The sequence below is a fragment of the Stenella coeruleoalba genome, assembly GCF_951394435.1.
Source record: "Stenella coeruleoalba genome assembly, chromosome: 1".
NCBI classification, from domain to species: domain Eukaryota; kingdom Metazoa; phylum Chordata; class Mammalia; order Artiodactyla; family Delphinidae; genus Stenella; species Stenella coeruleoalba.
In genome coordinates this window covers 36444099-36465366 of record NC_137169.1, presented here as the reverse complement: position 1 = coordinate 36465366, position 21268 = coordinate 36444099, and the positions used below count along the sequence as shown (strand labels likewise).

The 21268-nt window shown below is 48.2% G+C and overlaps 1 protein-coding gene across 1 annotated transcript in view; it reads right to left on the bottom strand.

The window, feature by feature from the left end:
• Positions 1-75: 75 nt before the first annotated feature.
• ARMH1 (armadillo like helical domain containing 1) overlaps positions 76-21268 on the bottom strand; it is a 47500-nt gene continuing 26307 nt past the window's right edge. Inside the window, exons 7-13 of the mRNA XM_079917561.1 lie at positions 19431-19515; positions 1381-1503; positions 1207-1279; positions 931-1060; positions 761-838; positions 388-469; positions 76-314 (exon numbers count right to left, since the gene is read on the bottom strand). Coding sequence (XP_079773687.1) covers positions 109-314; positions 388-469; positions 761-838; positions 931-1060; positions 1207-1279; positions 1381-1503; positions 19431-19515 — 777 coding nt within the window. The 3' untranslated portion in view covers positions 76-108. The remainder of the gene's footprint in view (positions 315-387; positions 470-760; positions 839-930; positions 1061-1206; positions 1280-1380; positions 1504-19430; positions 19516-21268) is intronic.

Here is a 21268-nt window from a genome sequence, read left to right as displayed (position 1 = left end):
CACCAGATAGATAGCAAGACCGTTTGTTTATTGAACCCTTCCCAGCCAGCTCTCCTTTTCCCCTTCTGGCGGGCAGATCCCCAGCCTCCCACCAAGGGCCAAGAAGAGTCAACCGGAGCTTGGCCCTGGCTCCTTCCTCCTGCCAGGCTTCCCTGCCACACAGCCTGGGCTTCCTGGCTTGCCTTGGAGGCTCTGTTGCTCCTTTTCTCCCACAGCCTCCCTCTGGAAGTGTGTGATGTAGGCCACCTGACCCTGATTACAATGGCCAAAGTAAGAGCTCATGGTGCTGTCGGAGAGGCCACTGAGATGCAGCTCTGGGGACAGGGAGATGAGCCTGAGTGTGGGTGCCGCCGCACCTCTGCTCCAGCCCCCTCACACCCCACTCACCTTTGGTGACATTGACTTCATTGGCCGCCAAGATGTCCGCCTGAGTGCTATCTATTCTCCTGTACAAGTCCTCGGCGTTGCCCTGAGGACAGGAGCAAGGGGAACTGGGCTGGATGCCAGGGCAGCCTGGACTTGGAGTTGGGCGTGGGCACATGGAGGTTGCAGGCTGCGGTCAGGCTCTTAGCCTGACTGGAAGGGCAGGAAAGGGGACGGAAGGGTGCCAGGTGGAGAAACCCAAGCCAGGGCAGTCCTTCCCGCCGCCGGCCCCGAGGCCGATCTGTGTGTGGGGTGTACAGGCGTAGGGGCCGTGCGCTGGGCTGTGCACAGGGGCACTGTTGTGTCCCGCGGGGCGCGGCGGGGCGGGAGCACTTACACGGAAGAGCTTGTAGAGTTCCTCCCCCATGGACCTGCGCACGTGCTCCTCCACCACTGGGAATAACTGCACAAAGTACTGCGTGGGCGGGCGAGGGGGCGTGACTGCCGTGCCCACGCGCTGTGCCTGCCGCGCCGCCCTGCCGCCCGCCACCCGGCCGCCCAGCGCACCTCTAGCGTGAGGCTGGCCTCCCGCTGGCTGTTGCTGTGGTCCGTGTTGCCCATGGCGGCCATGAGGCTGTGTACCACGCGCAGGTGCAGCATCTCCTCGGCCAGGCTCGTGTTGCCTCGCGCCAGGATCCTGGGGTGGGATGGCGTGGGATGGGGGTGGGATTCGTGCTGCGGCGGCCCCGTGGGACCCTCTGGCGGCCGGAGTGCTCTTGGGGGCCCGCGGGCAGCGCCGGGGCCTGGCTTGCCGCATCCGCCCACTACCTGCTGCCCGCTTACCTGATGGCCTTGGCGGCCGCGGCCTGCTGCAAGAACCACGGCAGGTGGGTGCTGAGCTGCAGAACCGAAGAGTCTGGAAGAGGGAGGAGTGGCCGTGAGACTGGAGGACCCCTCGTCCTCGTCTTCCACCCTGCCCCGTCGGGGTCCACCACCCCGTTCTCAGTGGATCCCTACCGCTGACGATCTGGGACTGCTGTTTGCTGGTCTCCTTGAAGGACGGTATCAGCAGCGCCACGAGGCCCTTGAGCAGCGCCGGGCACACGTCGTAGTTGACCAGGTCCTTGATCAGCTCGATGGCTGGGGAAGGCAGGGGCGCTGGAGAGGCCCGCCGCTCCACTCCCCGCCCTCGCCCTAGCAAGGAAGCAGCACCCCCTCCCCCCCAACTCTTTATCGACCTTTCTTAGCACCTCTTACTGGCCAGCACTGTGCCAGGCGTGGGGGGAGCTGGGCTGCAACCCCTCAGACCTGCCCTTCTCGAATTCTTGGTTAAAGGGGAGAGGGAGGAGGAGGCCGAGGCCCCCTGCGACTCACAGAACCAGCCAGAGCCGTAGGAAGAAGGTTGGAGGCTTAGAGGCTGAAAAGAGCTGGAGGCCCCACAGAGGTAGGGCCGCCAAAGGGCTTTGAGGAATCTAGAAGGTTTCCTGGAGGAGGGAAGGACGGCGGGTCTTCAAAGGGAGACAGGATGGGGAAAGACAAGGGGTGAGGGGGAGACAGAGCAAGTGGGTGGGGATGTGTAGCAGAAAATGAGAAAGGAGGCGAGGTCGACAGCAGTTTAGAGAAACTTTCTTTTAACGGACCCTTATTGAGGCCTTGTTTGCCTAGGCTCTGTGCTGAGGGCTTTCCTTTCAGAGTCCCAGTGACGATCCCTGTGACCAAGGAGCTTCATTTTGCAACAGCATGATGACTTATCCCTATTGGACATTTGAGGGAATGAGGCACAGAGAGGTAAAGCACTTGCCATAAGGTACCACAGCTAGGAAGTGGTGGAAGCAAAAGGAGGGAAAGATTCGGTTAGGAAGGAGGAGGGGACTAGAATTTAAAGAGCGCATTTTCTGTGGCTGCTTCGCAGTCATTCATTCCATCCAGCATTGACTCAGCCTTTCGGCCAACCTGCATAGGACACGTCTTGTGCCCGGTGAACAGTTTGGTGACAAGTGCTATAAAAGGGGTCGGTGGGCTGTGGGAGAGCCTGGGAAGATGGCAGAGGACTGAATATTTTTGTAAAGAGAAAAGAACCCCAGACAGGCAGAGCTGGTAGCGGGCAGGTAATGTGGTGTGATAGGACAGCGGGTAAACACAAGTGCTTGCTGCATGGAAGACGGGGCTCAGATATGAGCTGTCCCCCCAGCTGCAGAGTCAAGTGCCGCTGGCCTCACCACCTACTTCGAGGGCACAGTTGTTTCCCTGACTAGCTCATCTGCATACCAGAATGCAGTGTAGACTACGTGAGAAATATTAACAGTATTATCTGTTTGAAAAACAAAAATTAATGTTTTATTTTCTTTTTAAAAAAATTAAAAAAATCTATTTATTTAAGGCTGCGTTGGGTCTTTGTTACTGTGCACGGGCCTTCTCGAATTGTGGTAAGCAGAGGGGCTACTCTTTGTTGCAGTGCGCGGGCTTCTCCTTGAGGTGGCTTCTCTTGTTGTGGCGCACCGGCTCTAGGCGCGGGGGCTTCAGTAGTTGTGGCCCTCGGGCTCATTAGTTGTGGCGCACGGGCTTAGTTGCTCGGCGACGTGTGGGATCTTCCCAGACCAGGGCTCGAGCCCGTGTCCCGTACGTTGGCAGGTGGATTCTTAACCACTACGCCACCAGGGAAGTCCCACCTTTTATTTTCTTGTCAGGAGCTTTTACCCAGTAAGAACATGTTTAGAGGTCATTCTCTACAATGGAAGACAGGTTTTTGTTGGCAGGTACAAAGGCACCACAAACGGTGGGGGACCAACGAGTATATGGGAGGATGGGCATGCATGGTACGCACATACACGTTCCTCCCCAGTTTAAGGAAATCTTTTGTGTCTTGGCAAAGACTTTCGTGGAGAGAAACACTTGAGAATTGCTAGTGGAGTCTTTTGAGGTTTTACTTAAATAAGGGTAAGTATGTGGGTTTTCAAAGAGAAATGGCTGATGTGTAGAACTATAAAGAGGTGCATAGTTAAGAGATAGAAGATGCAGCCAACTTGTTGTTTTAGAAAGCAGTTCCAAGTTTAAGTTGTAGGTTGGGAACTGCGTTCTCTGATTCCCTGCCCCCAGCTGTAAGTGAGGCTCTAGAGAAGTTATATAGCAATCTTACTCATGAACACAGATGCAAAAATTCTACACAAAATGTTAGCAAATTGAGTCTAGCAGTGTGTAAAAGGAATAATGTGCCATCTAGCAATGCACATATATCATCTTAATAGAAAGAAAGTTTGAGAAAATTGAATCTCAGTGTGGTAAGAGCTATCTACCAAAAACTATAGCAAAGGTCATACCTAATAGAGGAAACCATGGAAACTTTCCGTCTTAGATGAGAAGGCAACCTCCCACACATTCCTCTCCACAAAATCTTTAGTAAAAGGTAAAAGACAAGTGATCTGGGACTTCCCTGGTGGCACAGTGGTTAAGAATCCGCCTGCCAATGCAGGGGACACGGGTTCGAGCCCTGGCCTGGGAAGATCCCACGCGCCGCAGAGCAACTAAGCCCGTGCGCCGCAACTACTGAGCCTGCGTGCTAGAGCCCGCAAGCCACAACTACTGAGCCCATGTGCCTCAACTACTGAGCCAGCGCTCCACAACAAGAGAAGCCACTGCAACGAGAAGCCCACGTACCACAATGAAGACCCAACGGCAGCCGAAAAAACAAAAAAGGACAAGTGATGTGAAGAGAGGCCAGAGTACACTTAGCTACATTTGCCACTCTCTCCTTAACTGATTGTAACTCTCCAAGACTGCTGTCTATTCCTGTGCTATGGCCGCTCCTCCAGGAAAATCTGTGAAAGGGATTTTTGGAAAAGATGTACTCTCTTTTTCTAATCTCTGGAAGAGTTTAAGACTAGAAATTTTTCTTGAATGTTTGATAGAATTCTCTGAAGCTTCTGGTCTTATGGAAAAAATTAATTATTGATTCATTTTCTTTAATGCTTAGAGGACAGTTTGGGTTTTCTACTTCTCGAGTATGTTTTGGTAAATTATATTTTCTTGCTCTTTTCATCTAAATTTTCAAACATATTGCAAGAAGTTTTCATTATGTCATTAAAAAATCATTTTAATGAATGTACCATCGATAATGATGTCTCCTTTTATAGTCTTCATATTGATTATATGGGTTTTCTCTTTTTGAATCAGTTCCCTTTGCCCCCAGTCCCATGGGAGTAACACAGATGAACGCCTGCTTATGCAATGGATTTTATTACAAAGAGGAACCCTGATTTCAGAGAACCTGAATGTTATATAGCAGTCAGTAAGCATGCCTGCCCTTTGCTTTAAAGGGGAAATTATCTTTCTTTTCTTTTTTTTTTAATTTATGGACTTTATTATTATTTATTTGTCTATCTATCTATTTATTTATTTGTTTATTTATTTATTTATGGCTGCATTGGGTCTTCGTGGCTGCACGCGGGCTTTCTCTAGTTGCGGCAAGCGTGGGCTATTCTTCATTGCAGTGCACGGGCTTCTCATCGTGGTGGCTTCTCTTGTTGCGGAGCATGGGTTCTAGGTGCGCGGGCTTCAGTAGCTGTGTCACGCAGGCTCAACAGTTGTGTCACGCTGGCTCAAGAGTTGTGGCACACAGTCTTAGTTGCTCCGTGGCATGTGGGATCTTCTCGAACCAGGGATCAAACCTGTGTCCCGTGCATTGGCAGGCAGATTCTTAACCACTGCGCCACCAGGGAAGTGTCGAAACTATCTTTATTTTCCAACACTCTTTGCTAAACAAACATCCTTGGAAAGATAGTCTGGAACAAAGAACTGTAATTATTTCATTTACAAGGTATGCAGAAACGTGAAAGACCTGTAGAGAATTGTCTCCTAGGATTATTTTTCTTTTGCTAGAAGTAATCCTTTAGCAGACACAGTGGCTCTGTTCCTGAATTTAGGGGGAAAGCATTAGTCTTTCATTATTAAGTATAATGTTAGTTGTAGATTTCTTTTTGTAGATGCTTTTTATCAACCTGAGGAAGTTCTTCTCTCACCCTTTCTTTTTTTCCTTCCTTTTATTTTATTTTTTTCCCCGGTGTGCCTCATGGCTTGTGGAATCATAGTTCCCCAACTAGGAATTGAACCTGGGCCCTTGGCAGTGAAAGTGTGGCGTCCTAACCACTGAAGCACCAGGGAATTCCCAGGGAAGCTCTTCTCTAGTCCTATTTTTCTGAGGATTTTTAATTACGAATGAGCTTTGAATTTTGTCACATGCATTTTCTGCAATGATTGATATACAATAATGTGATTTTCCTTCTTTAGTCTGTTAATTTGCTAGATAAAATTGGTTGACTTTAGGGTATTGAACCAGCCTTGCATTCCTGGAGTGAACCCAGTTGGACTCAGCCTGTTCTTCCCAATCAAAGAATCAAAGAGTTACTCTCCCACGCGGAAGATCCTCAAGGATGTGTAGTGCCACCTCTTCCAGTGCTTGGTACTCTGGGGACAGGCCTCTGGGACAGCCCCTTTCCTCTGTGGGCCAACCTGATTCAGAAACAGCTGGCCACTGCTTCGGCACTTTCTCTTTCATCCAGGCCTCCTGGGATAGCCCTCATAATCCCAACTACACCCAACGCAACCTCTTATTGCTCAGATATGTTTCTAATCTGGAATCACAGAGCCAGCAACCCTGTGGAGGGAAAGGGTCCAGGACACTGAGCCTCCCTGTCTTCACCCATATGCTCTCCCACCTGGATAAAAATATAGCCTAGGATGCCTCTGGCCACTTGGCAGCTATAGCCTGGTGCTATAATCTTCCTCACTTGTTCTTTTATTGTTTGATTGTGAAACCTTTTCTTCCTTTTTCTTGAATTAGTGCTGCTTGGTTTTGGGGTCTGAGTGGTTGGCTCCTCCTCATATCTGACTATAGGGGCGTGGTCAGCTGCAGCACAGCTCTCAGTAGTAGCTGGGCTCTTCCCAGGCACAAGTACTAAATGCTTGAGCCTTCACTGATTATGTAGCTGCTCCTTGATTATGAATGGGGATCCTTGGCAAAATGAAGATTTATTCACTGAATCATTGTTGTGTTTTTGGGTTTTTTTGGCTGTGCCACTCAGCTTGTGGGATCTTAGTTCCCCGATCAAGGATCAAACCCGGGCCACGGCAGTGAAAGCACTGAGTCCTAACTGCTGGACCGCTAGGGAATTCCCCAATGAATCACTTTTTTTTAAAAAAATAAACTTATTCATTTACTTTTATTTTTGGATGTGTTGGCTCTTTGTTTCTGCGTGTGGGCTTTTCTCTAGTTGTGGTGAGCGGGGCCTACTCTTCGTTGCGGGCTTCTCATTGGGTGGCTTCTCTTGTTGCAGAGCACGGGCTCTAGGCGCGTGGGCTTCAGGAGTTGTGGCCCTCGGGCTCAGTAGTTGTGGCTCACGGGCTCTAGCGCACAGGCTCAGTAGCTGTAGCGCACGGGCTTAGTTGCTCCGTGGCATGTGGGATCTTCCCGGACCAGAGATTGAACCTGTGTCCCCTGCATTGGCAGGCAGATTCTTAAACACTGTGCCACCAAGGAAGCCCCCACTGAATCACTTTTGATTGAGTTTTAAATTTCACAGGTGACACTGTTTACACCCAAAGTGGAAGTGCTAGTCCCTGCCCAGATATCTCCACAAGAACCACAGCCAGTTACAACTCTATACACCGTGCAAATTACTCAGCATAGCTGACTCATTCAGAAAGCAAAGGGAACAGGAGACCGCTGCCATTGGCAGCTTTGCCTGAAGCCTGTGGTGTTGACAACACCCAACTGTCCTAAATTGAAGCAGCCACTGCTTTATTCATTGGCTGATTCATTCATCTAACAAAATGATTATTGAGCAACTTCTCTGTGCCGGATCCCTGGGCTATGAGGAGGACTAACATACAATCCCTGCCCTCAGGGACCACACAGTCCATTGGAGAGTACCAGTAAAGAAACTGGCATTTATGATTTGGTGTGAAAAGAGCCATGGGAACACAAAGGAAGCCAGGCTGGTGTGAGGGCCTGTTGAGGTCGTGGGGGATAGAGAATCAGGAGAAGACTTCCCTGGAGAAGGTGGCACGTGAACTGGCAAGGCCACGGGGAGAAGAGAAGGACTGGGAGGGAGAATGTGGCGAGTGCCATGTTGGATGGTGTGTGCCACTCTGGTAGCCAGGCAAACAGGGAGGTGTGGCTGGGACGCAGCGTGGTGGGTCATGGAGTGAGAGCTAAGGCTGTGTAGGCAGGCCAGCCCCAGCTTCTGGAGGCTTTGCATGTGCCAACTACCCTGTAGAGGAGATGTTTTCTCATCTTTCATTTCAGGGAAGACTAAGACTCAGAAAGATTGACAAGCTTGCCCAAGTTCAAACAGCTAATGAGTAGTGAAATAACTCTGTTGGATTCTAAACCTCATATTCTTCACCGTTAAACTAAGCTCCACGGCATCCTCTCTGGTGGAGGACCAGGAAAATAGACTGTGTGGGTACCATGCTGGAGAGATGGAGATCAGTGTAGATGTGAGAAATACAAAGACCTGAATTATAGCAGTGGAGACAGAATGGAGAAGGCAGAACAGGTCTGAATGATATTAAGGAATTAGAGTTGACTGGTCTTGTTAGAAGTTGGTTTAAGGTGGGAAGCAGGAAGAGATGACAATTACCCACATGTCTAACCTGGGTGATTGGATGCTTTTTGCTGAGATTGGGACCTCGGAGAATGACAGGTTTGGAGCAGGAATACCAGGAGTCTAATTTTTTTTTAACACCTTTATTGGAGTATAATTGCTTTACAATGGTGTGTTAGTTTCTGCTGTATAACAAAGTGAATCAGCTGTACCTATACATATGTCCCCATATCCCCTCCCTCTTATGTCTCCCTCCCACCCTCCTTATCCCACCCCTCTAGGTGGTCACAAAGCACCGAGCTGATCTCCCTGTGCTATGCAGCTGCTTCCCACTAGCTATTTTACATTTGGTAGTGTATATATGTCAATGCCACACTCTCACTTCGTCCCAGCTTACCCTTCCCCCACCCCGTGTCCTCAAGTCCATTATGTACATCTGTGTCTTTATTCCTGTCCTGCCCCTAGGTTCATCAGAACCATTTTTTTTTTTTAGATTCCATATATATGTGTTAGCATACGGTATTTGTCTTTCTCTTTCTGACTTACTTCACTCTGTATGACAGCAGGAGTCTAATTCTGAACATGGTCAGTGACATCCAAGGGGAGATGTCCAGAAGGTAGGTGGGTATGAGGGTCAGGCTCTCGGGCTCAGGAGAGAGGTCTGAGCTGCACAGTGGTCACTCAGCCACTCTGCACTTCATCCATAAAATGGGAATAATAGTGATATCTGCCGCATCAGCTTGTTGTGAGGACTAAATGAGTAATGAGCTAGAGCAGTACTCAGTATATAGTCAATACTCTATAAAAGTGAGCTATTATTGTTTCTACCATTCTGGGTGGTAATTAAAACCATGGGAGTGGATGAGGTACCACAGAATCAAAAGGAAGAGAAGAGAAGAAGACCTGGCATTGATTCCTAGGAGAAAAAGAAACCAACACTTAAGGGACTGGTGGAGGAAAAGGGATGTATGAAGGGCTGAGAAATAGTTTCCAGAGAGATAGGAGGAAGACAGGAAAGTGTGGGGTCTGGGAAGGAAGGGATCAGAGTCCTCAGGGAGGAGGGTGGGATCAGGAGGGTTTGTAGTTTGAGAGTTCATGCCCAGTGAGGCTGAGAAGCAGCTCTGCAGGACCTATGCCCATTCATTGGACAAATAACAGATTGGGTATGTGTCAGCTACAGTCAGCACCAGTGCTGACTGAAACTGCAGTAAACAAAACAGATGCAAGGAGCATGCCACCGACACTCGATGGAAACTGGAGTGCAAGGGGAAGGATCCCTCCAATCCAAAGAGGAACCACGGAACCCACAGCCTGTCAGCACCAGAAGAAAGCTCTGTGATCACCTGTCTGATAGATGCAGAAACCCAGAACAAAGACTTGCCCAGGGAATTGCAGTGAATGGGAGACAGAGCTGTAGCACCAGGCTTCGTATTCATGTGGCAGACATGCCTCAGAAATGGCATGGCACCTGGGAATTGTGGCTCTGTCAGGCAACCGTTGCCAAGGCACTCAGCACTGATGAGGTTGGTTTTACAATTCTTTGCTCCTAGAGCCTGGGAAAACCAGTGCCCCCGTTCTTTGTCCTCACATCCAGACAAGACTGCCACCTGCTGGCCACACTAAAGAAGTGCACCTCAGTGCCATCCATACACAGCTTTGCTTCCTTTTACAGCAGAGTTGAGGGTATGAATAAGTTGGGCAAATTGCACTGTTGTAAGGAAAAGACCAGTGCCAGGCATCTTCCTGACCAATTACATCCTGCCTTTGATTTCTGTACATTTCTCCACCTCTTTTACCAAATCCTGTTCAAAGCCCAAAGTTGAAACATTAAAAATATATTTTATGCAGTATTTTGTTTTAAAAAGCCAGGCAAGGGACTTCCCTGGTGGCGCTGTGGTTAAGACTCCGTCTGCCAATGCAGGAGACGCGGGTTCGAGCCCTGGTCCGGGAAGATCCCACATGCCGCGGAGCAACAAAACCCGTGAGCCACAACTACTGAGCCTGTGCTCCAGAGCCAGCCAGCCACAACTACGGAGCCCGTGTGCCACAACTACTGAAGCCCACGCTCCTAGAGCCCATGCTCCACAACAAAAAGAAGCCACCGCAGTGAGAAGCCCGCGCACCGCATCGAAGAGTAGCCCCCGCTCGCCGCAACTAGAGAAAGCCCGGGTGCAGCAACGAAGACCCAACGCAGCCAAAATAAATAAATAAGTAAATAAATAAATTTATTAAAAAGAAAAAAAAGCCAAGCAACAAGGTAATTAGTGTTACGTGCTATGGTGGTATACCTGTTGCTGAATCAATAATTACCAAGGTGTGTCTCCCACTGGTATCTGCCCTTCTGGGCTGGTCTCGCCAAGCCCAACCAGCCTGTGTGCTGGTGCTTAGAAGCATCCCTGTCGAGCGGCACACCCCACACCAGGTGCAGGGTGGGGTGAGGGGAGACAGTATCAGGCCCTGGCGGACACAGTGTTTAGGGCCAGGCCAACTGGGCAATTAGAAACAAGTTTTTCCCAAGGACTTTCTATTTTTAAAAAACTCTGGAAGACTGTATAATAAAACTTATAAATGCTAAGTTAAGTGTCGCAGTTGAAGGGCTCATGTAATTTTGGAGAAATAATGTATCTTTTAAAAACATTCAGTAGGTTTTTATGTGAAACTGTCCTTTAGTGTCAGAGCCTTGTGACCGTTGTTCATTGAAGTTACACAAGACCTGTGCCTCTTACACAGCAGGAAAGGCTGACACTACTCCCCGTGTCAACTCAGAGGAGGAAACAAGGGCACAAGGTTCTACGGGGCAAAAGCTGTAGTTTAAAAAATGAAATCTTTTAGTATTTGCTTGACCTTGTGAAGGGCATGAAGCTGAGACACATAATTTTTAAAACTATGTTTTATTGTAATAATAATGATGTTGTCTATCCTCAGGTTTTGTGTGCTGCTCCAAACTGGTAAAAACAAAGAAGAAAGTCTTGTTCTCGTAACACTGGGGAGACAAGAGTGTGGTGGTGAGGAGATGGGTGCAGGAGTCAGACTGTCTGGGTGACCCACAACTTTCCAGCTTAACATCTTTGAGACTTTGGACAGGCTATTTAATTGCTCTGTGCCTCGGTTTCCTCACCTGTAAACCAGGGATGATAATACTACGTACTCCTCAGAATTATCCTGAGTGTCACTGGAGATGATGAAAGAGCTAGAACAGTGCCTGGCACATAGTCATCCTCAGTCACTGGTAGTGATCACCAGTTATTATTACTATGATTATTGCTTCTGTAACAAAGTTCTAGGACAGCAGGGACTTTGTTTCATTTGTCACTATATACACAGTGCCCAGCCCAGTGCCTGCTCTTGTTGAATAAGTAAATGAATGAATGAAAAACTTAAGTTATTTAAAAGTAAACCAACAAAGTACATTATCAAAAAAGTGAAAAGATAACAACAGAATGGGAGAAACCATTCTAGTATCCAGAATACATAAAGAACTCTTAAAATTCAACAGCAAAAAGACAACCCAAGTTTTAAAATGGGCATAGGATTTGAATAGATAGTTCTTCAAGGAAGAAACATAAACATCAACAAGCACACGAAAAGACGTTCAACATCTTTAGTCATTAGGTAAATGCAAATCAAAAACTGCAATGAGGTACCACCACTCCACATCCACTAGGATAGCTATATATATATATTTGGACAATAACAAGTGTGGGCAAGGATATGGAGAAATTGGAACACTCAAACATTGCTGGTGGGAATGTAAAATGGTTCAGTTGCTGTGGAAAACAGTTTGATGGTTCCTCAAAAGATTAAATGGAATTACCATATGACCTGGCAAATCCACTCCTAGGTGTATACCCAAAAGAACTGCAAACAGGCACTCAAACAAATACATGTGCATGTATGTTCATAGAAGCTCTATTCACAATAGCCAAAAGGTGGAAACAGCTCAAATGTCCATCAGCAGATGAATGGAGAGACAAATTGTGGTATATCCATACAATGGAATATTATTCAGCCATAATAAAGAACAAAGTACTGGGATTCCCTGGTGGTCCAGTGGTTAGGACTCAGCGCTTTCACTGCGGTGGCCTGGGTTCAATCCCTGGTCGGGGAACTAAGATTCTGCAAGCCGTGCAGTGCAACCGAAAAAGAAAAGAAAAGAAAAGAATAAAGTACTGATACATGCTACCACGTAGATGAACCTCAAAAACAGTATGCTAAGCAAAAGAAGCCTGATACCAAGTTCATATATTGTATGATTCCACTTTTATGAAATATCTGGCATAGGTGGATCCATAGAGACAAGATTGATGGTCTCCAGCAGGTGAGGGGAGGGGTGGTGGTCAGGGTAGGTCCCTGACTAGGAATCAAAGCCCGGCCCCCTGCATTGGGAGTGCGGAGTCTTAGCCACTGGACTGCCAGGGAAGTCCCAATCACACTTCTTAGTATTAGGAATCTACATAACTTCACAGAACAAAGAACCTCAGGAAAATTAACAACGATGTTCTTGCCCATCGCCAGTCTCTCCAGGTCTCTGGAGGACAGGGGAAGAGATGTTACACATTTGAAGACTCGTCTGTGTCTGTCCTGTTTGGTCACTTAGGGCCACTCTTTCCCTGCACTAACATTTCTAGAGGAGTCCACTGTGTCAGTGAATGCAGTTTGCTTAGGCATGAATCCTGCTGTTGTACTTTGTGGCTGATAAGCCACACTTCCAACTTCACTATAGGAAACAGGATCATTTTATGAGCGTGTCAAGTTAATCATAGGTTGTAGGTCAATTAGAAAAAAAAATTATTCTCCAAATGACCATTTTTCCAAATTCGCAAACATTTCCATTTTACCATAAACTTGTTTCTTAGAGCTATCTGTTAAATTTTCAGCAATTTTTATCAGATGGTACAGTGGTTTTAAAACATGTCCACAAAGTTTTTAGTATGTTTCCTTTCAAGAGGTGGTGCCCAATTCTTCTCCCCTTGAGTGTGGGCTCAACTTAGTGACTGGCTTCCAATGAACAGAGTGAAACAGAAGTGACATGTGCAACTTCTGAGATTAGATAATGAAAGATATTGGGGCCTCCTCTTTGCTCTCTCTTGCATCACTCGCTCTGGGAGAAGCCAGCTGACATGTCAGGACACTCAAGCAGCCCTATAGCGAGGTCCACATGGTGAAGAACGGAGGCTTCCTGCCAACAACCAGCACTAACTTGCCAGGCGTGTAAGTGAGCCACCCTGGAAGCCTGTCCTCCAGACCAGATCGTGCCTTCGGATGACTACAGCCCCAGCTGACCGCCTGACTGCAGTCTCATGACACACCCTGAGCCAGAATCATTCATTTAAGCTGCTCCCAGATTCCTGACCCACAGAAACTGTGGGAGATAATAAATGTTTATTTTTTTTTAGTCACTGGGTTTTAGGGTAATTTGTTATATAGCAATAGGTAATGAATATAGATGGACAGATTTAACAGCTTTTGCGGATTTCTGCAAAGTTTGAATATAATGCCGTTCATGTGGCCTTCATAGCAGCATTTTAAGGAAACTTCCTTTGTCTCTGCCGAAGCTCTCTGTAGCTGCAGTGGCAGGGAGTAGGGGCAAGGAGGGGGGACCTGGTGAGGAAACTTGCTGGAGGTCACCATGCTACATGGCCTAGACTGCCCATCCTTGGGAGAAGAGGGGATGGGGAGGGGGTGGGGCAGAGAAAGGGAGGGCAAGGGTCAGAGAAGGGGACCAACCAAGGGCAGAAAGTGGTACTGAGGGGCCGAGAGAGGCTGAGACCCCTGAGAACTCAGAAATTCCGGCTTCTCCCAGCTCTCCTAGGCCCTACCAATACAACCAAGAGGAACTGCTATGCACTTTAAATATTTTAAACATTTAAAGTAAACATTTTCAGTAAATTGGTAATTTGGTGAATTGGGTACTCAGCAAATTGGTCATTTGGCCAGTTGATTTTTGGGTAAGCATACACTTGGCAAATTAATTTACAATAATTTGTCTGTTTCTAATTAAGTCATACATAGTAATTTTTATGTTCCTAAGGTAATAATTTATTTGTAACAGATACTAATATATGTACACACACATATATATTTCAAATTCCCAACAGAATTAATTTCTCCTTCCAAAAAATGTTGTGACTTTGACATTTCTCTTCTCCAGGGAGGGAGACCAGTGAGTGAATACTTCTGTGGCTTTAGACTGCTCGTCATGATTAAGTCCCTGCCTGCCACTAATTCCATTATAAATCGAGATAAATTCCAGGCAGGACCACTTTGGAGAAGTCCTCCCTTAATTTTAATTTTGACTCTTTTAGACTGAATGGAATCATCATTAAAAGAAATTCTGAAGTCTTAATTCCATGAAAAAAAAAACCAAAAACAAACAATCCTCAGAAATTAGCAGATGTAAGTGTCAGAACCCTTTCCCTGGTTATTTCTACTTCAAAGTGAAGAACAGACAAGAATGGGCAATCAGAATCTGCTGCAGTGGGGACCAGAAAGCCATTACTTGGTCCCAGGTTTCCTCTTCCACTCTTTTGTAGGAACCTGGAAGGGCAGGGCTTTCCCCACGACCTTCAACGTGGGGCTCCCTGACCCACCCCTCCTCCAGGGGCCCCTGCATGGGTATGGAGGAGATGTAATGTTACAAAACCCAGCTTGGCCAGACAAACATATTTCAGGAAACTGCATGAAAATATGGAGAAAGGGGAGAAAAAGGAAGAAAGAGAAGCTTATCCCACCTAGACAGACATGGAGCCACCACAACATATGTGCCCCACATGGCCCACTGCAGTGGTTTTAAAACTTGGCCACAAAATCATTTGATCCCCCTCCCATCAAGATGTGGGATCTACTTGCTTCCTTTGAATCTGGCCAGGAAGTGATGCTATGTGACTTAAGAAGCTAGGTTGGGCTTCCTTGGTGGCACAGTGGTTAAGAATCCGCCTGACAATGCAGGGGACACAGGTTCGATCCCTGGTCCAGGAAGATCCCACATGCCGCAGACCAACTAAGCCCCTGCACCACAACTACTGAGCCTGTACTCTAGAGCCGCGAGCCACAACTACTGAGCCCGCGTGCCTAGAGCCTGTGCTCTGCAACAAGAGAAGCCACTGCAATGAGAAGCCCGTGCACCGCAACGAAGAGCAGCCCCTGGTCTCTGCAACTAGAGAAAGCCTGCACACAGCAACAAAGACATAACACAGCCAAAAATAAAATAAATAAAATAAATAAATTTATTATAAAAAAAAACCTAGGTCAGGAAAGGCTATGCAGCTTCAGTCTGCAATGTCTTGGAAGCTCACTCAGGATTCCTCTTGGAATCTGGCCACCAAGCTGAGAGAAGCCTAAGCTACAGGGAGAGGCCACATGTAGGTGCTGCAGTGCACAGTCCCAGCTCTGAGTCCCACCTTCAAGACCCAGAAGATCCCGGCCTCCTTGTGCTGCTCAAGGCTTGGTCTTGGGTGAGGCAAGTGAAACATTTGCCTCTGATGCAAAATTTAAGGGAGAGATCAAAATCCAGTAATCAAGATAGATACTTTTTAATGCAATTTAAAAAATCAATGCAAAAAAAATGAATGAAGAACGACCTATCAAAATGTTAAATAAAAACAGTAAGAGTCATATTGGAGCCATATTGGAGCCTGAGACAAAAGGAAAAATCAGTAAGAGTGATCCTCACTCGAGTTCCTGCTGTGGTCCCAGCTGTCTTCCAGCTGAGGCCCCAGGAATCATGGAGCAGAGGTAATCCATCTCTGCTGTGTCATGTTCAAATTCCTGACCTACATAACATGTGAGAATAAAATAGTGATAGTTTTACAACACTAAAACTGGGGTGGCTTGTTATAAGAAATAGGTAGCCAGAATACCCCCCCGCCCCCCCGCTCGAGAGCCTTATCATCTCCTACCTTCCTTCTCCTTTTCCTCCTCCGAACCTTGCGCCTTGGCCCTAAGAACTCTCAGAAAGTAAAGAGTCACTTAAGATACACAGCTTCCACTTAGCCATCTGGGCTGAAAAAACTAGGTATTTCAAATTTTATTCCCAATATGATGGAAGAAAATGGAAAAATGAGGAGCTAGAGGGGAACTTGGGGTCAAGAGGTGGCCTGTGACGGGAGTAGGGACACTCTGTTGTAATGGGAAAGAGAGTAGAGGAGGTGGGTGACAGGCCAGGCAGGTTGGTAGGTGTGGAGGGGGGAAGGTCTCAATGGAAAAGGAGGTGAGGTCATCTCCTGGCTCCTCCATCACGGACGCCCACTGCGGGGGAAAGTGTCACCAGGCCCACCGAACCTCTCCACCTCCTGTTTTCACGGGACTCCCCCTGAGAATCCACTTTCCCTGGAGCCTTCTCAGGGAAGGATGTCGTCCCCCGCCCCATGCAGCACGCAGGGTAGAGAGCATGGCCTCCGTAACTTCCTCCTTCCAAACCATTCCTTTTTCTCCTCAAATACAAACAAACAAACACAGACAAAACCCTAGTACTTGGCATAGTACTTGGCACACCACAGATGTTCAATTAATACTTGTTTTTAAAAAACAAGCCCTTATAAAGCTTAGTCCCTTCAGCTGTATCACTGGCTCCCCCTGATGTTGCCACCATCCTGGGGGAGCTCCACCTTGGTCTTGCAATTTGGTGTCCTCAAACTCAGAGAAATTCATCTCTGATCCTCTCCGGTCATCAGTGTTAGGCCCCACCTAAGACCTGTCAGACTTTCCCTCCCCTGCCTCTGGAGGAGTCGCCGTGAAAACTGAGAACCATATTCTTGCCCTTAACTTCCACTCCACCAATCGTGTGAAATAGTTCCCCCTGGTGGACGATCAATGCACATGCATGCTCTATATTCCCAGGGACACGAAGACTATTTTACTTTTTTTTTTTTTTTTGCGTGCGGAGCACAAGCTCCGGACGCGCAGGCTCAGCGGCCATGGCTCACGGGCCCAGCCGCTCCGCGGCATGTGGGATCTTCCCGGACCGGGGCACGAACCCGTGTCCCGTGCATCGGCAGGCGGACTCTCAACCACTGCACCACCAGGGAAGCCCACGAAGACTATTTTGAAGTGCCCGGTAAAAAAGAATAATTCTTTCATTCAATAGACATTTCTTGTACTCCTGTTACGAGTCTGGCTTATCCGAAATTATTTTGAGGTGCACAGTTTCACACCAGCAGACATCAAACCAAAAAGGCAGTGACAATTCATGCTCCTGCTGCCTCTGCCAGAGTCGGTTGTTACGTAATAAACGCAGCAGGACTCTAGATTGGGCCTGATACGGGAAGAAGCTGGGCCAGTTCAACTCTGGAGGACTTCATCAGCGAAACTGAAGCAAAGCCATTTTTGCATAAATTCATTCAACAAAATTCTACTGCACACCACACTTTATATGCCAGGCCCTGAGCTGGAAAAAGATGAATCAGACCCTGTCCCTGCCCTGAAGCTGCTCAGAGGGGAAGGCATTTAGGCAGGTAGTCACTAATACAGTGTGCATATGCAGGACTCCCTCCCTCCCTCACGCACTCAACAAACACCTACCAAGGACCTAACATACGCTGGGGACTGTGCTGGGGGTATAAGGACAAAAACTATGAGAGCTGCATGGAAACTGTGCACAGTCTATGTAAAGGGAAGTTACCATTCTGGAGATAACTGCTCCAATGGAGGCAGGTGCTGGCGGGGAGGAGGGAGCAAGATGGTAAAAAGGAAGGAGGCTGACATTTGGGCAGGGGTGACGGCAGGTCAGGGAAGCCCTCAGAGAAGAAATGCTTAAGGCGGGAAGTGGCGGAATGGTCACTTTGCCACGTGGAAGTTGGGTGAGGGGAGGGAGGTCACAGCGCCACTCAATCTAGTCTCCTCGGGGCTGTTTGATTAAGCCTCCTGACATGATTCCGCCGCCAGCTCACTCCCTTGCTCCAATGCCAGCAACAACTCTCTGCTGCTGGGCCTGACCTTGACTTAGGTGCCTCTACCACTCCACCTGGCAACTCCTCCCCAGCTAGGAGGCTCTGCTCCAGCTGGTAACCGATTCCAACATAGCATTACTTCCCAACACAGGAGTCCATGTACCCCCGCAGGGGTCAAACAAATACAAAGTTGACAGTGCTGCTGAAGGAAAGATAAGGTGGGCATTCAATCTCAACACTGCCTCCAAAAAACAATCTAGGCTGGGAGTGAGCGCCAGGCCTTTGCTGATCCCCAGGGTCTCACTTGTATACCTTAACCCTGGTACCGGCCTCCTCCCTCTGACCCTCCTAGGCTTCCTGGACCTGGGGCTCAGCCTGTCATCCTGGGCACAGAAATCCTGATATGTAGTGCCACCCAGACCCTTCCTGCCTTATGGGTCTCCCTGCCCTGGCCTCCTCGGCTGGGCCCATTCCCCCTTCATGTGCCATCTCACTCTCCACACCCAGGCGCTCCCCAGTCCTGTCCCTCCTCTCTCTTCCTGGGGCCTCTCTATCCTGCTAGATCAGCACATTCCATTTTGTTGTCTGGACAACTCCAGTCTAAAGTCTCCCTGTGGCTCTGGCCTGCTATTCCATCTGGCGTTCAAGGTGCTCCATGATCTGGTCCTGGCCTACCCTCCTAGGTCTTCCTAGACCGAGACCACTACCAAACCTCCACCAAATGATCTCCATGCCACTCCCCAGACACATCTTGTACTTCCCTGTGTCTGGGCCTTCCTTTACACCATTCCCCTTTCCAGAATGCCCTTCTCTGCTTTCTACCTTCCCATTTTTCAAGGCTCAGCTCAAATACCACCTTCCCAGAGAACCCTTCCTTGATCTCTCCTGTTGAAAACAGAATCTCCCTCCTCTGAACCATCGGAAGAGCAGGGAAGGAAATAACATCCTGGAAACACCTGCCATGTGCTGCATGTTAAAAGCACAGGCTTTGGAGTCAGACAGATCTGGTTTGAATCTGGTCAGCTGTGTGACTTTGGGAAGCATACTTAATCTCTCCGTGCTTCAGTGCTGTAGCTCAAAAAACATAAAAATGCCAACCCCCACCATTCATTCATTTGAACATCTGAATACCTAATATGTACCAGAATCTGTACTCTTGTGGTTATTTTGAGAATTAAATGGAGCAATGCATGGGAAGTGGCTGGCACATAGGCATACTCAATAAATGAAAACTTATTAATACTACCATTACCCAATCTGGTTTCTTAGAAGAAGAGTCCTCAGGGTGATTTCTGTTTGGAGGGGAAATGCCACATAAGTCTGGGAACGAGAGCCAGCTCTGGACCCAGGCACATTCTAACAACTGCTAGAGCATGTGGCTGATTCCAGGCCCAGAATGTGACTGTCGTTTTCTGAATAACTTGCCCATCAGCACAGAGCCAGCACCTTCCGTCTGCCGAGGCTGCCTAGGACGCTCACTAAGGCTCTTTGTGAATGGGAGAAAACGTCTCAGAGCAAAGCTGCCTAGTTCTCGTGGCCACCTTGTGCCGTCTGCAGCAGACCCAGCCGCCTCCCCTACCTTCATACTGGACTTCCGGGTGCACAGTGCGCAGCACCTTCAGCACGCAGTCCACAATGCCGGGGTGTGTTGTCCCGATGATCGACTGGCAAGAAAGACAGCAGGACAAGGTGGTTACTCTTTCCTTTCCGTCTAGTCCACCTGGGAGAAGTGAAAAGCTGACTTCCAAACAGCCGGGCAGCCTTAGCTGAATGGGGAGAGGGGGCCAGCAGTGAGTCACTGGGCCCTGGCCCCGCACCCGAGAGGTTAGTTTCTTTCTTTTTTTTTTTTTTTAACATTATAGTCAATTTTTTTGCATACTAGTAAGGAGGGAGAGCTCTCTCTCTCTCTTTTTAAAAATTAATTAATTATTTTGCCAGCGTTGGGTCTTCGTTGCTGCGCGTGGGCCCTCTCTAGTTGTGGCGAGCGGGGGCCACTCCTCGCCGCGGTACGCAGGCCTCCCACCGTGGTGGCCTCCCCAGCTGCGGAGCACGGGCTCCAGGCGCGCAGGACCAGCAGTTGTGGCACGCGGGATCCTCCAGGACCAGGGATTGAACCCGTGTCCCCTGCATTTGGCAGGCGGATTCCCAACCACTGCGCCAGCAGGGAAGTCCGAAGTTAATTTCTTCTGGAGAGGAGGGGTGGAGACGGGCAGCCAGGAATCTCCAGAGACTCTGCCGAGGTTGCCACTGAACCCTCTGGCTCAGGAGGCACTCGGTGGAGGCTAGCTGGCCACTGCTAGAGGTGCAGGGACAAGTCGGCTATCTTGGCTGCAGGGAAGACAGGCACAGGCTGGAGAGAGGGGAACTCATCCAAAATCCTAAATCTTCTCTCTCTCAGGATCTCAGCTAATCAGGCAACCCTCCTGTGTCTTCTACCCGTGCACTGGTTCCTGTCTTTTGGCATTAAACATTCTCAAGATCACCCAGATTGAAAGCAACCGTCCTTCAACTCTGTCTCCTCTTGCTACTGCTCTTTCCCCCTTTACACCTAAGCTTCCCAGGGGAAGTTACTTCTTCATCCTCCATGCATCCTTTGACAGGTGGCTGTAATTTAATTTTTCCTGCCATCGGACAGTCCCCTAATTCACCAAAACTTTTCCTGTTGAGCTCAGCTTTCTGTTCTACCTGCACTGAATCTCTCTGCTGTATTTGAGCCAACTGATCATGTCCTTCTACTTTGATTTTTTAAAAATTAATTAATTTTTGGCTGTGTTGGGTCTTCGTTGCTGTGCGTGGGCTTTCTCTAGTTGTGGACAGCAGGGCCTACTCATTGCGGTGGCTTCTCTTGTTGGGGAGCACAGGCTCTAGGTGCCAGGGCTTCAGTAGTTGTGGTACAAGGTCTTAGTTGCTCCTTGGCATGTGGGATCTTCCCGGACCAGGGATTGAACCCCTGTTCCCTGTGTTGGCAGGTGGATTCTTAACCACTGCGCCACCAGGGAAGTCCATGTCCTTCTTCTTGAAACTCTTCTCCCTTACTTTTCACAGCCCTGTGTTTTCCTCTTTTCTTTTTATGGCTTATCATTCTTTTTCTTTTTTAATGTTTATTATTTATTTATTTATTTTTTCTTATTAGTCATCCATTTTATACACATCAGTGTATACATGTCAATCCCAATCTCCCAATTCATCCCACCCCCACCCCCTGCCATCATTCTTTTTCAAGGAGGCAGAGTGGTATATGGAAAGAAGACTCTGGAGTTAGAGTTGGATTTTAATGTTCACTTGGTATATACCTTCTACTTAGTGTGTGGCCTTGAATAAGTCACTGAACACCCTCCTAAAGCTTGTTAGCATCACCTTTAAAATGGGGATGATAATACCTGTCGCCATCAGCCTCTGTGAAGACTAAAGGAAACA